We start from the raw sequence: 14,449 nt of genomic DNA, 5'->3' as shown, positions 1-14,449 counted from the left end.
ATTGGATTGTTGTATAAGATATCTTTCGGTACTTGAAATGTACGATTGATATGAGCTTGTTCTATCCCTACAGAGAGACGATGGATTCGGACCCATCACACACCAGGAACGCCGCCAACACTAGCATGCGTCCACTATCACCATTCCAAGAAGGTTTTGCTGATGTTGAGTATCTCTCTGACCCACACAAAAGTCTTCCCAAACTGGTTATGTGTTCACCATGGGTAAAACCGTGATATCTTGGAGGTCTACAGAATAGACCCTAGTCGATATATCTTCGAACAATGCAGAGACTATTGCTCTTCACGAATAGGTTCCTAAATGTATATGGATTTGATCCATAATTATGCATGTTCGAACAATTGTAGTTTGAAGTCTACCACAAATGAGCCTACGAGCATATAGGATAATGCTGCTTGTTTTGAACAAATGAAGCAAGACTACATCAAAAGTGACATCACCAAGGATAATCAGCAACAATAGACTCTCCTCAAGATCAAAGTGAACTAGGTTCAATCTGATGACAGTATGGCAGACTTGCTCACTAAGTCATTGCCTAAATTCCACTTTCGATAAACATGTTGGTAGCATCTTTTACGGAAGTTATCCGAACTCCCATGACCGTTGTCATCAGGGGAAGATGTCTACATATATGGTCTCGCAACGTGAAGGGTGTGTTGTGCTTTTTTTCCCCTTCGACTGAGGTTATTTTTGTCCCACTGGGTTTTTGTTACTTGGCAAAGTTTTTAATGAGGCAACGAGATGAGCACCATGTTTGGGCGACACAAGGGGGAGTGTTCAAGTAAATCCAAAATATGTGTCTAACCCAAACTCTAGGTTACTTGACCTAGTTGTAATAGGGTTTAGAATTAGATATATTTTTGGAGATATTCATAGATATCTGATTAATTGTACGATTATCTTTCCTTGTACAACTCTGATTCTATGTCTTATAATCCTCTAAATAAAGAGGCCCCTATTATCAATGAAAGCACGATTCAATTTCTCTCACAATTCAGTTTTCCTTAAACACTACTTAATTTTTAATTTTTCTTAAAAGCATTGGAGGAGAATCAAACTCCTAATCTAATTGAGCTAGGAGGATCTTTAACTCAATTCTCAACCTCCATCACTACTTGGGCTAACTCCAAGGATTTTAATATTTATTTATTTTCTTGAAGAGAAATGCTAGTAATACACTAATACTTTCTACTTGGTCTTTAAATTAAATGATAAAGATATTTTTATTACCAAACCATAAAATAATTTTATTCATGATCTCAACTGTTATTCTCTGCCAATTAACCATAAAGTAATAGTTGTGGTACATAATAATTATAAGAGGCACCTCCAAAAGCTAGCATGTGTTGGAGTGCCACTAGAGGTGAGGCGTGGCTCTAAATTTCACATGGATAAAATCATAAAATCACAGCAACCATTTTTTCTTTTTTCTTTTTAGCACAAGCATTCCTACACATTTATGCACCTCTAGTTGAAGCCGACAACATTTTTGCTTGTAAAGATGTTCCAGTGAATTTTTTTTTTTTCTTTTTTTTTTGGGTTGCATACGGCATACTGACATTTCATTGCAAAAGTGTTCTTTCAAATTTCTTACTTTCGTTAGTATAAGTGTATAAGTGCAGCATTCTCAAAAAAAAAAAAAAAGTGTATAAGTGCAGCCAAAACGTGCTAAGAAACAATTCATTCTCACATGAACCCATTCATTTGAACAAATTGCACTTGTAGTAGTATATGGATTGGACTAAAATGTAGTACACTAATACGGATTGGGCTAAACTATAAAGTCCACTAAATAGACTCCCGCACTGCTTGAAATCCTTGAATGCCTTTGGTTACCGGAAAAGCAGATCCACAAGCGATGTCTCAGGGTTTTTTTTTTTTCGGGTGAGGAACATAGCTTTTCAGGTGGCTTTCTTCAATAGATCCCTTCTGGCCTCTAAGGTACTTTCTCCCTATGTCCTCTGGTTTACCTATCTCTTAATTCAGTGGCTGATTCTGGTCTCAACAATGTTGTTATTAGCTTATAGGCCTGTGGTCGGCTTTGATTTTCTCTATAATTGCTTCTTGGTGTTTGTAAGACCATATATAGTTGATGAATGAAAATGCATACCAGAAGGCTAAGAGTGACAAAAACTGGAAAACAAATTAATCCACAATTTGGAAGAAACCAATTAGATTGATACCCTTAAACAAAAATACAAAGATCCTGTGATAAACAACAGGGAGACACCCCCGAACAAGGAACTGAAGTTACCTCTATTTACCTCTTACCGAGGTCGTGACAGTAAGACATGATAGAGAACACAGTCTGTATGAGAGTGAGAAAGAGGAAAATAACTGCAGCAATGATTTCTTTAGTTGCCCAAGGAGAGTTGAAAAAGTGCGTGACCAAGTATTCCTTCCATTGGTGACGACCCATATTGTAGTACTTGTTCAGGTCATCGCAAAGAGTGAAGAAATAGAAGTAGTCCTTGGAGTAGTCCACCACTCCATCCACGAGGTTCTTAATCAGAGCACAGCCTTTTTTGTTGTCACCTAGCTTATTGTCAAGAATTCTACGATCAACAAGCAATTTAACATCCTGAGGGGTTTTTACAAGACCGTTTAAGAAGAAGAAATAATCATTTATGTACTTCTCCTGGTCCTCGCATTGACTTTGTTCAAAGGCAATGAGATTTGTTATTGTAACCTCTGTTTGATCACTTATTGTGAGTTTTGGCATTGCTAGAAACCCTTTTTCGAACTTCACATCAAACATATTTGTTTTCGATCCGTCCTTAAACCTGATCCCTGCTCGGGATAGCTGTGTCATGGTTGGGGTGACCGGTATTTCGCGTTTCCCTCGATGTTGTGATTTCCATGGTGGTAGTGGATATAACTTTCTAACAAAATCAACAAAATGTACTACTTCATGAGGTTTTATTGACTTCAAAGTTTCATCTGCTACATCTATATGCATTAGAGTTTTGAAGAAGTGGTGAGAAAGTTCAATTAGTGACTGCCCCCTTGAGAGAGTAGCCTTGTGTGGTTCGAAAAGATGGTCAAGAATAAAGAACGGCAGCTGATTTTCAAGCATCCGCATGTCAGGCCAGACATCCTGTAACATAAATGGTTTGCTAAATATGCGGTCATTTGCTTCTTGACAGTCACGGAAACTGAACCTCAATAAGACCTCAATGACGAAGGCGGCGTCCACTAGAACAATTCTAACAAATTCATCACTATTTAAATCAATGGTCTCTGCATAACAGCTGCGCAGATCTACTTCTTTTGCCTTTATTTGAGCTACATAATCCTCTAAGGTTACCTGGGTCCGACGTAGAAAAGCTTTTAGGTACCTATTTTTGAGCTCTTCCATGGGTTTTAAGCCTTCCTTGCCATGGTGAAGTGGGCCTATAGAGACCACTTGAGGTGTGTAAGCATTTTCACTTGCACGCCGTAGTCGCTTAGGAACTCGGTAGATACAGCTTGACGATGATAGCTCAAACCTTAAGCTATGCAACACCTGGCTCATCGACCTCACTAAGTGATCATTATTGCCTCTATCCATTTTCCTTTTGTATTTGTTGCTTTCGTTAATTGAACCAGTGATGGTTCCCGCCTTCCTGGCAAGACAAACACACATTTCATTACTAACACTCCAAGATCCTTTGACGAAAAAATTGAAGTTCTTAGGCTAAAAGGTCCTAGTAGTCATATGATTCCTTATAAAATAGTCAGGATTACAGCAGCACATACATCCCCCTATTGTACAATAGTAAGATCAGGAGTATGTTTCTTCCTTTTTAGAAAGAAACTAGGAAAAGCTATGCAAATGAAAATATTATCATCACAAATTCTTGTTTTTTAGCGATGAAACTTGAGCTCGATTAACATAGATGGGTGCACACTGTTTTCAAGTGCTAGAACAAGAAAACTTCATTTTTGGAAATAAATGAAAGTAGATTCAGCTACTCATTCAGATCTTTTGCTCCCAATCAACATATCTATAAGCAGAGACAAACCCAAATTAACTTCATTTGAACAAACAAGAAAATTAGAATATTCCCATACTACCATGAAACATGCGAATATAAGAAGCATATTCATTTGTCAATAAAACATAAACCTAAAAGCTTCAAGACAAATGGATGCACAAACATAACAAAGATGGCATAATAATGTGAAGTGGAAAACAATGAAACAAAGAGACAGAGAAAGGACTGAAATTGCACCTGTAATATGTATAAATCCCAGATCACTTGCTCCTTTTGGTAGATGAAATAGAATTGCTCCTCGTTATATACAGCACAATGATTGACGGGTCATATAGAACAACTTCCTTGTCATTTCCCTGTTACATGTTTTTGGACGTCACTGACAAATTCGCCGGCCCCTATATTTTTTGTCAATGACGTCCAAAAACATGTAATAGGGAAATGGAAAGGAGGCTCTCATCAGTTGACTTGACTTTCTAAAGCCAACTTGTTCTATATGGCCCGTCGATCATTGTGCTATATATATATATATATATATATATATATATATATAGAGAGAGAGAGAGAGAGAGGGCTTCCACTAAGGGATCTTTTTTTGGTCTTTTATAGGGATAGGTATTAGACCAACTTTTAGATCATATTTTCACATCTTAACCATTCAGTTTTTAGGTCCTAATGTATAGATCACTTCTGCAAATTTTCAGTCAAATTGGTGATTGTTAAAGCATCCAAAACTGCAATTTACACGAATGGACCGAATCTGTCCAACCGGAACCGTTCGTGTTTATAATGGTAAATTGCAGTTTTGGATGCCTTACCGATCATCAAATTGGCTGAAAATTTGCAGAAGTGATCTATACATTAGGACCTAAAAACTGAACGGTTAAGATGTGAAAATATGATCAAAAAGTTGGTCTAATGTTTATCCCTATAAAAGACCAAAAAAAAGGATACCTCACTAGAAGGGCCCTATATATATATATATATATATATATATATATATATATATATATGCCACAGTTACAGGCCGATAGTGAATATGACAGAAACATATAACAGGCTCCATATATATACGACAATGCCACTAAATGCCTCGTTTCTACCTCTAGTTTTTGCTGAAGCATTCAACAACCATCGAGCTAGTTATCTAGCACATCATTTGTTGTTCTATTCTATTTTTGTTTTGTGTATGGAACTTAATTTCTCATAATCTTTTTTTTATTAAGTCCTATTTTCCAACCACCCTGAAACATAAGAGATAACTTAAGTTTCAAGAAAATGGATTTGTATTATGTAAGAACTTGAAGCAAAAGGAGAGTCATGTCAATATATTTCCTTAATATTTTTTTTGGAAATTCCTTACTTAATATTATAAAATACGTACTTAATATTTGATCCATTGCAGCATTTGCACATGTCAAATATAATATATGGTTGTTTCCTGTAGTATTATTCATCTCAGAATATGAGGTGTTATTGTTACAATTTGATATATACACACCGACACACAATTAGTAACGTTTACAATAAATAATTAGAAAAGTCAGCTATTCTTAGTAATATCCTAGCATCTTATACAGAACCTAAGTACCCTTATATTTACTAGTATGTACCAACTTCACAACAAATCCTTTCCCTTTTAAGCTGTTCAAATGAGACCTCATCAGTGAGAACGAGAATGAACAGAGATAATAGAGGACACCGTCTGTATGAGAGTGAATAGGATTATACAAGCAGCTGCGATGACAGAAATAGTTTTACAAGGTGTGTTGAAATAATTTTGCCTCAACAGTGCCAGCCATTTGTGCCTCGACTTTGTGCAGTGCTCGTTCAGCTTTTCACAAAGAGGAGCAAAATGGAACTTGCTGTAGTCCGCAATATTGACCCCGTCACCCATATTCTTAATCATAGTACAGCCTTTCTTGCTGTCACCTAACTTGTTCACAAAGATTGCATTCTTAACAAGCAATGACACATCCTCAGGGGTGTTGACAAGAATGTTTAAGATGCCAACGTAATCATTTATGTAATTCTCAGTCTCCTTGCATTGGCTTTGTTCAAACACAAGGAGATTTGTGAGATTCACCTCTGATTGATCACTTATTGTTATTTTTGGAATTTGCAAGGTCCCATCTTTGAATCGAATGTCAAACATATTTTTACCTGATCCCACTTTAAACTTGACTCCTGCCCTGTATAGCTCTGTCATGCTTGGTGTGGTTGGAATTTCAGGTTGCCCTCGACCTTGTGGTACTTCAAATGTTGATAGTTGTCTCATGCTGGCTCCAGTTGGAGATTTGGGTTGGCCTCTAGCTCTTGCTACCTTTAGTGGTGGTGGTGGATACAATTTTCTGACAAAATCAACAAAATGTTCTATAGTAGAAGAAATTATTGTCTCCAAAGTGTCTTCCAGTTCCTCTATATTCATTAGAGCTCTGAAGAAAGTGTAAGAAAGATTGATTATTGAGAGATTCTCCACAAAAGGTATTTGAATCCTTTTGGGGTCGAAAAGATCCTGGAGGATAAAGAATGGGAGCTGATTTTCAAGCATCCGCATATCAGGCCATACATCCTCAAACATCCTTGGTTTCTTGAAGATGCGATCATTCTCATCCTGCAACTCATGGAAATGGAACCTCAATAAGACCTCAATGATGAAAGCGGTATCCACTAGGACAATTCTTACAAATTCATCACTGTCGAATTGAATGGTTTCTGCGTAACAACCACGCAATTCTGCTTCTCTGCCCCTTATTTTGTTAATGTAATGCTCCAAGCTTAGATTGGTTCGGACTAGAAAATCTTGGAGGTACCTATTTTTGTGCTCCTCCATGGGCTTTAACCCTTCCTTGCCATGGTGAAGGGGGCCTATAGAGACTACTTGAGGTGTGTAGGCCATTTCACTAACACGACGTAGGCGCTTAGGAACTCTGCAGATACAGCAAGAAGAGGATAAAGGAGACAAGTTATACAGCATACTTCTCATCGAAGTCAGTAGTGGAGAGTGTGGGTTTTCTATGTCATGTGGAACTTGATAGCTTTCATCTTCCATATTCCTCCTCTTGATGTATTGTCGTGAATAGATTGATGACAATGATGATGATCACTAGAACCACAATCAAGAAAGCATTCATTACTAAACATCCAAGATGCTCCAATGAAAGTAAAAGGCAACATATATAAGACACTATATGGCAGATGAACTTGGATGGTTGAGAAGTTCCAAGGATTGTATGATATAGACCTCTTTGGGCAACTAACTAATCATTAGAGAAGGTGCATCCCTTTTTATGAGAGGCTTTTACCGACAAAACCACGAAGGTATATCTCTTTTTCTTGTTATTTTGGTGAGAGGATTTTAGCAAATAAATATTTGTCGATAAAAGTGTATCATTTTTATTTATTTTTATGGGAGACTTTCCCAATGAAAATGTTGGTTTTTTTTTTGTTAATCAAACCAACAAAAATGTTGTTGGCAAAAAATTGGAGGCTTAGTTAGCCAAAGTGCGTGTCAAATTATGAAGAGAAGAAATTTTGTTAGCCAAAATGCGTGTCAAATTACATATAGATCTTTCTAGCATATATTAATTTGAAATTATATTTAATAATTAAAGGATAAGAAGGTAAATAACAAAATCAAAATTAGAAAAGATAAAAAAATAATAATTCACTCCTCTGCAGTAACTTCCCACTTACCGACTATGTGTATTTCACCAATTACCCACTATCTGTAATAACTACCCTTTAAAAAAAAATCACATTTATTTAATTAATTATTCCCTCCCATTGGGTCTGTTTTGTTCTAGTTATATTTTTATGAGAGGCTCCGATAAATAATCTGCTTTTAGGAACAAATAATTAATCAGCAAATATGTGTTCTTTATTGTTTTTATGGGTTTAGAAGTTCATACTATCATGTTAAAAGGAGTACAAAATGAAAATCTTAAATGAACTACAATAAGGTTTTTTCCTGGGTGGCCGAGCGTGCATATAACATGAAAAGCAATAAATACATGTTAGAATAGCAAGAAAGGGGTGCAACTACTATGGCAGATAAGAATCTTAAACCTTACAAGACATTAGACATAAGAATAATTAAACAAGAAGAAAAAAGAAAGCAGAGAAGGGGGAAGGCATCGAATTCGAACCTGCAATGCTCAATTGTATATGTCTCAACCCAGATCAACCACTTTTTCTGAACAGTAGCCCAATGATGAACTATATATAAGGCTATAAGCAATCAAGAAGTCAGGCTACAACTTCCTCGCCTTTTCTCTTTGATAGGTTTACGCACGTCATTGACATTTTAAGCCCAGCAAGATTACGTAAAAGATTCTGGTGTCTGTCCTTTTTTTTATTTGAAGATTGTACCAACCAATTACAAAGAAATTATGCCTAAGCCTTCTTCAGTTTCATTTCCCAGACAAGGTTCTGCGAAAAAATTGAGGTCGTATCTCCAACATTACATAAGCCAGCAACTTACTTAACCGCGACACAGTTGTTCTCTTCTTTCGTGATTTAGACACGTTGTGTGTAAAACTTTCTCTCATAGTAAGCTTCACTGAATGTCAATGATAACTACCATGAAACATAGGAAACTTGTGCTTCAAGAAATGTGAGGTGTAAGAAGTCGGATCAGTACAAAGGCCAGAGCATTCCTTTTTGTTTTTTGTGATAGTGCTGTGTTAGCTATACTCCAGTCAGCTCCATGTCAGCGAGATTATTCACATAATTTAGATAGGATCATAGGAGAGTTCAGTTCTTAGGGATGTAATAATTGGGAAAAAGAACATGTGTTCTCTCTATAGAAAGCGAAACTTAAGTTTTAGGCATCATCTTTGATTTCAGATCTCTGTAATCGGTTGCTAGTCTTTGGAATTTGGTTATCACTTGCCTCTAGTTTCTGGAAATTTTGTCCCTATTATTCATCAATGCTAAATCCTAGACGTAGGCAGCAGAATTTCATTAAGACCCAAATTATGTTTATTTGTTGTGGATGGTATTTGCTCGGTTATATCTTTTGTGAAAGTTATAATCACCTTGCTATGATCCTGATTCCTGAGTCACATTAAATCAGCCTGATTGGAAAAACAGATTGAGCTTTATAAATTTGATTCAAATGTTGGAGAATTAGGTGGAGAAGTATTCCAAATCTTTCTGTTACACAACTTACACTTGGTATAGTCTCCTAATAAAGACTACTACACATCTCGGTGAATCAACTTTACAATTCCCTCAGGGAATAAATCATACCTCTAGGCTAGTAGAAAGCATGTGTGGTGCAGATGATGAAAAAGGTAGAAGGACAGGAAGAAACTAACTTACTGATGAGTTTGACGAACACTGATAATGGAGCACACCGTCTGTATGAGAGTGAGTATGAGGAGAACAACAGCTGCAATGACAGAAATGGTCGCCCAAGGTGTGTTCAAATAATCTTGCTTCAAATTTGCCTTCCATACGTGCCATGACCTTCTGCAGTGCTTATTCAACTGTTCACAAAGATGTGCATAATAGAACTCTTTGGAGGCCACAATGTTGACCCTATCACCAAGGTTCTTAATCATAGTACACCCTTTTTTAAAGTCACCTAACTTATTCTCAAAAATGTCATGCTTAACTAACAAAGCCACATCCTTTGGGGTGCTGACAAGAATATTTAAGAAGCCAACATAATCATTTATGTAATTCTCTGTCTCCTTGCATTGGCTTTGTTCAAATACCAGAAGATTTGTGAGATTAACCTCTGATTGATCACTTATGGTTATCTTTGGAATTTCCAATGTCCCATCATTGAATCGTATGTCAAAAATATTTTTGCTTGATCCCACCTTAAACCTGACTCCTGCGAGATATAGCTCTTTCATGTTGAGTGTGGCTAGAGTTTCAACTTGCCCTCCATGTGAGTTTTGTAACGCTGGTCGTGATGGTGGCAGCGGGTACAACTTCCTAACAAAATCGACAAAATGTCCTACTGGAGAAGATCTTATTCTCGGCAAAGTGTCTTCCATTTCCTCTATATGCATTAGAGTCTTGAAGAATTTGTGAGAAAGACTAATGATTGAATACTCCTCCGTAGCAACAGGGCAGAAAAGTTTTTCAAGGATGAAGAATGGCAGCTGATTTTCAAGCATCCGCAAGTCAGGCCATACATCCTCTAACATCCTTGGATTTTTAAATATGTGATCATTTTCAGGCTGCAATCTTTCATCATTGTACCGTATTAAGACCTCAATGATGAATATGGCATCCACTAGAATGATTCTTACAAATTCATCACTATCATACTCAATTGGCTCTGCATAACAACTGTGCAGAGTTTGTTCTTCTCCCTTAACTTTCATTATACAATCCTCCAAGCTAGTGACAGTCTGATAACGATGCAGAAAGACTTTCAGATACCTATGTTTGAGCTCTTCCATGGCTTTTAAACCTTCTTTGCCATGGTGAAGTGGACCTATAGAAACTACCTGAGGTGTATAGGCCTTTTCGCTTACACGACTTAGCCGCTTAGGAACCCTGCAGATGCAACACGAAGGGGATAAAGGAAACAAGCTACCCAACACCCTTCTCATTGATGTTGCTAATGGAAGAATGTATGGGTACTGTTCAATGCCATTTGGAGCTTGATAAAGGCTTTCATCTGCCATTTTCCTCTCGATGTATTGTTATTATAATGGATGGATCCCAACCTGGTCGTGATTACTGGAATTATGAACCCCAATCAAAGGAATTAATCATTATTAACATTCCAAGATTTCGACAAAAAAAAAACATTTCAAGATGCTACTAACATACAAAAATTTACAACAAAATTTGCAGTCAATGTAGATGGTTTGGAAATTCCATACGGTGCAATCATATTTACCCGCGTAACTCAAACTATGTGCTGTCTCTAGCAATCATTCTTGGAATATTTTAAAATTGAAAATAGTATATAGTAGTCATGTGATTCCCCTAATAATACCAGTAGCTCAATTCATATCACAGTGCAATTGAAAGAAATTCTACAGCAGATAGTACTTATCATCCATCATTAAGAGTAGATATAATGCTTCTATTTGGAAATATCTCCAGAAAAACAATAAATAAGAAGAAAGATAGTAAACTAAGGAAGCGAGTTTGCACCTGTTATGCACAGATTGCTTGCTCCCCTGATATAGGAAATAGAAGTTCTCTAGTACAAGTAGTGATGAACCACATACTTAGAAAGAAAGGCCTTCAGTATGTAACCTTATCCTCCCCTGATGACTATAAGCATAGGGTCCCAGGCAGAGAACAAGTCCATATATGCAGGAGTGGAATGTAGTGGCAGAACATGGTCCCTATAGAGACTGAAGTAGACTTTGGACTTGTATTTATGTAGAAGCTTATATCTAGTTGCAGATTGGAAGCAAAGAAAAGTTAATGCAACTCTGTCACTATTATTATTATTTTTTTTAATTTTTTTTAATAAAATATTGTCATTTCCCCTGTCTTATTGGTAAATAGCAGTTCTATCTTTTCCTCTGCTTTGGAAGCTATCAGATGAAGGCACAGATTAGGGCAGCCAACATATTTATGTGGTCAAGAACAGCTTTTGTAGAATCTGGGGTTCACAGGCTTAATTTTCTAGTGTCCATTCTTCGGTGAGGCCCTAAATGGAATGTGCTGGGCTTGCTGGCAGATACACAAAGGTTTAACATTTCTTATTGGCAATACACAAAGGCAGATACACAAAGGTTTAACATTTCTTATTGGCAATAGCAGAGTAAAAACATGAATCTCTACTATATCTGGCATAATCCAGCAATCTTACACCACACTACCACCAACAAAAGAGCCTATATACTCTTACTGACCATCGGGCCATCATAAACTAATTTACAAATCTCAAAGAATAGGGAACAAAAGGAAAGGATATGGAGAACGGGCAATGGACACTTACTATGTAGACTTACCTTTCACAGCAGAGAAAACAGAGGTCACTGCTTGTATGAGAGTAAGTATGAGAAGAATAACAGCTGCAGTGAAAGATATAATTGCCCAAGGGGTGTTGAAATAATTTTGTCTCAAATTCGCCTTCCATTTGTGCCATGTCCAACTGCAGTAATTGTTCAGGTCTTTACAAAGAGTAGCATAACAGAAGTCTTTGGAGTCAACGATGACCCCGTCAGCAAGATTGTTAATCAAAGCAGACCCTCCAGAGCTATCACCTAGCCTATTTTCAACAATTCCGTACTTGACAAGCAACTCCACATCCTTTGGGGTGTTCACAAGGCGATCCATGACAACAACATAATCATTTATGATATTCTCAAGGCTATGGCATTGTTCAAAGGCAAGGATATTTCTGATTGTAAGCTCTATTTCATCACTTATTGCTAATTTTGGAATTTCAAGCATCCCACCTTGAAATCGTATGTCAAATAAATTTTTGCTTGATCTCACCTTAAACTTGACTCCAGCCCGGTGTAGATCTGTCATGCTGGGTGTGGTTAGAGTTTCGAGTTTTCCTTTAGCTGGCCATTCTGGTTGGGGCGGTAGATATAAGTGTCTACAGAAATCAACAAAATGATGTACACGAGAGGAGTGTATGGTCTGTAAATTGCCTTCCGTACCCTCTATATGCATCAGACTTGTGAAGAAATTGTGAGAAAGATCAATTAATGATTTCCCCTCAGTAACATTAGAAGAGACTCTAGCATAAAGTTCCTCAAGAATGAAAAATGGCAGCTGATTTTCAAGCAACCGCATGTCAGGCCATACATCCTGTAACATCCATGGTTTATTAAATATGCGATCATTCTCATCCTGCAACTCATGGATACAGTACCTCAGTAATACCTCAATGATGAACGCTGCATCCACTAAAATGATTTTCACAAACTCATCACTTGTAAAGTCAATAGTTTCAGCGTAACAATTGCGCAGTTTTTCTTCTTGGTTCTTCATTTTTACTACATATTCCTCCAAGCTGGCCTTGGTCCGAACTATAAAAGCTTGCAGGTACCTCCTTTTGTGCACTTCCATTGCTTGGAGGCTATCCTTCCCATGGTGAAGTGGACCTATAGAAACAACCTGAGGTGTGTATGCCTTTTCACTTGCACGCCGTAGCCGCTCAGGAACTTTGTAGATACAACACAAAGGAGACAGAATAGGCAAATCCTCCAACTCTTGTCTCATTGAAGTTATCAATGGAATGTGCTGTGCTTGCTGGCTCTCTATGTCATTCGGAGCTTCACCGTTTCCTGCCATTTTCCACTGATGTGTTTCTGTGATCGATGATAAACTGCACCACAATTAGCAATTCGTTATTGACATTCCAATATGCTACAACAAAGAACTAAGAACATCACAAAATACAGAGTAAACCATTATTCGAATTAATGCCCCAATGCTCGAACCTCAATACGTGCAACTCTGGAATTAATGCTTGAATAAGTTCTTACATACTAGTTTGCTTATACATCACTGTTGGAAGATCCATCGCATTTGAATCCTTCTGAAAATTTCTGGGATTACAGTAACATAGACAGACACAGCCCTTCTCACTTTGTTTTTTATCTATCTTTCTTTCTTTATTTCCCTCCACATTTTGAAGCAGTAAAAGCAAAAACTAGTACAAATTTTTGGTCTTGTATAAAGCCAAGATGTGTGCCTAGCTATTCCTTTTCTACATTATTGCAGCTTCTAGTTAAACAAATCTTGTATAATAATACATAGCAGACAGTGATGTTATCCTCATATCCCCTTTAAGGTCAAACAATTATATCGAATTGAGTGTGATTGTATGTGTTCATCGAGTTTTCTATTTTTTATGCTTCCAATCAAAACATACAGAGACGAAGCACAATCGCCTTGCTCAATTCCAATTTCCAACTAATATGAAACATAAGAAACAACTTAAAAAGCTTCATAGCAATGGAGAAGGGAAAAACACAGACCAAAACTATGAATTAACAGCAAAATAGAGGGCAGAGAATTGAAGGAAGTGAATTCACACCTGCTATTAATCAAGGCTTTGAAGCCCCAGGAAGCTCAATGAAGAATGCTTGTTTCTCAGATAGATGAAACTGATAATTTCCTTTTATGTTCGCACAATGATAGAGAAGAAGTTAGAAGTTAGAAGTCGGGTCAACTCAGAGCTGTGCTTTTATATATGTTTATGCGCGTCTAGGGCGAGTTCTGAACAATCAAATGCAGGCCCCACAGAAAGTACAAGGAAATACAAGGTTTTCTTTCTGACTATATACAAGTGAAACACCTTGCTTTAATTTTCGTTGAAGCTTCTCAGATTCATACCAAAAAGAAGCTTCCCGATTTAGTCTACCCTTTTAAGAGTTGTCTTCAACGGACTATTTCGCGGCAAATGTTGTGGGAAAATGAGGTTGTTTCTTAAGATTTTAGATTCTACAGAATGTAATGAAGAAAAAGCTGATCCATAGACATATCGGGATGACAGGGTACAG

The 14,449-nt window shown here is 37.2% G+C and overlaps 4 protein-coding genes across 4 annotated transcripts; all 4 read right to left on the bottom strand.

Annotated features, from left to right (window-relative positions):
* Nucleotides 1-2,145: 2,145 nt before the first annotated feature.
* On the bottom strand, nt 2,146-4,355 carry LOC112172522 (UPF0481 protein At3g47200). Its single transcript, XM_024309904.2, has 2 exons — nt 4,236-4,355; nt 2,146-3,626 (listed from the first exon to the last, which is right to left on the bottom strand). Exon 2 carries the CDS (start codon nt 3,569-3,571, stop codon nt 2,282-2,284), a length of 1,290 nt encoding a protein of 429 aa, XP_024165672.1. The 5' UTR covers nt 3,572-3,626; nt 4,236-4,355; the 3' UTR covers nt 2,146-2,281.
* A 1,088-nt stretch (nt 4,356-5,443) lies between these two features.
* Nucleotides 5,444-8,923, bottom strand: LOC112174296 (putative UPF0481 protein At3g02645). The gene is made up of 2 exons (XM_024312039.2): nt 8,147-8,923; nt 5,444-7,104 (listed from the first exon to the last, which is right to left on the bottom strand). The coding sequence occupies exon 2, from the start codon at nt 7,048-7,050 to the stop codon at nt 5,662-5,664; it is 1,389 nt and encodes a 462-aa protein (XP_024167807.1). The 5' UTR covers nt 7,051-7,104; nt 8,147-8,923; the 3' UTR covers nt 5,444-5,661.
* A 183-nt stretch (nt 8,924-9,106) lies between these two features.
* Nucleotides 9,107-14,427, bottom strand: LOC112170099 (UPF0481 protein At3g47200). Its single transcript, XM_024307250.2, has 3 exons — nt 13,984-14,427; nt 11,127-13,269; nt 9,107-10,703 (listed from the first exon to the last, which is right to left on the bottom strand). The coding sequence occupies exon 3, from the start codon at nt 10,646-10,648 to the stop codon at nt 9,320-9,322; it is 1,329 nt and encodes a 442-aa protein (XP_024163018.1). The 5' UTR covers nt 10,649-10,703; nt 11,127-13,269; nt 13,984-14,427; the 3' UTR covers nt 9,107-9,319.
* Nucleotides 11,925-13,235, bottom strand: LOC112170096 (UPF0481 protein At3g47200). Its single transcript, XM_040508614.1, has one exon. The coding sequence runs from the start codon at nt 13,233-13,235 to the stop codon at nt 11,925-11,927; it is 1,311 nt and encodes a 436-aa protein (XP_040364548.1).
* Nucleotides 14,428-14,449: the final 22 nt, after the last annotated feature.

This window comes from Rosa chinensis, chromosome 6 (genome assembly GCF_002994745.2).
Source record: "Rosa chinensis cultivar Old Blush chromosome 6, RchiOBHm-V2, whole genome shotgun sequence".
Lineage (NCBI taxonomy): Eukaryota > Viridiplantae > Streptophyta > Magnoliopsida > Rosales > Rosaceae > Rosa > Rosa chinensis.
Note: the sequence above shows the minus strand (reverse complement) of the source record. Positions and strands in the feature narration are given on the sequence as shown.

Bases quoted from the DNA above. Each gene is read 5' to 3' on its own strand.
- LOC112170099 (XM_024307250.2), bottom strand. From the start codon at position 10,648: ATGGCAGATGAAAGCCTTTATCAAGCTCCAAATGGCATTGAACAGTAC.
- LOC112170096 (XM_040508614.1), bottom strand. From the start codon at position 13,235: ATGGCAGGAAACGGTGAAGCTCCGAATGACATAGAGAGCCAGCAAGCA.
- LOC112172522 (XM_024309904.2), bottom strand. From the start codon at position 3,571: ATGGATAGAGGCAATAATGATCACTTAGTGAGGTCGATGAGCCAGGTG.
- LOC112174296 (XM_024312039.2), bottom strand. From the start codon at position 7,050: ATGGAAGATGAAAGCTATCAAGTTCCACATGACATAGAAAACCCACAC.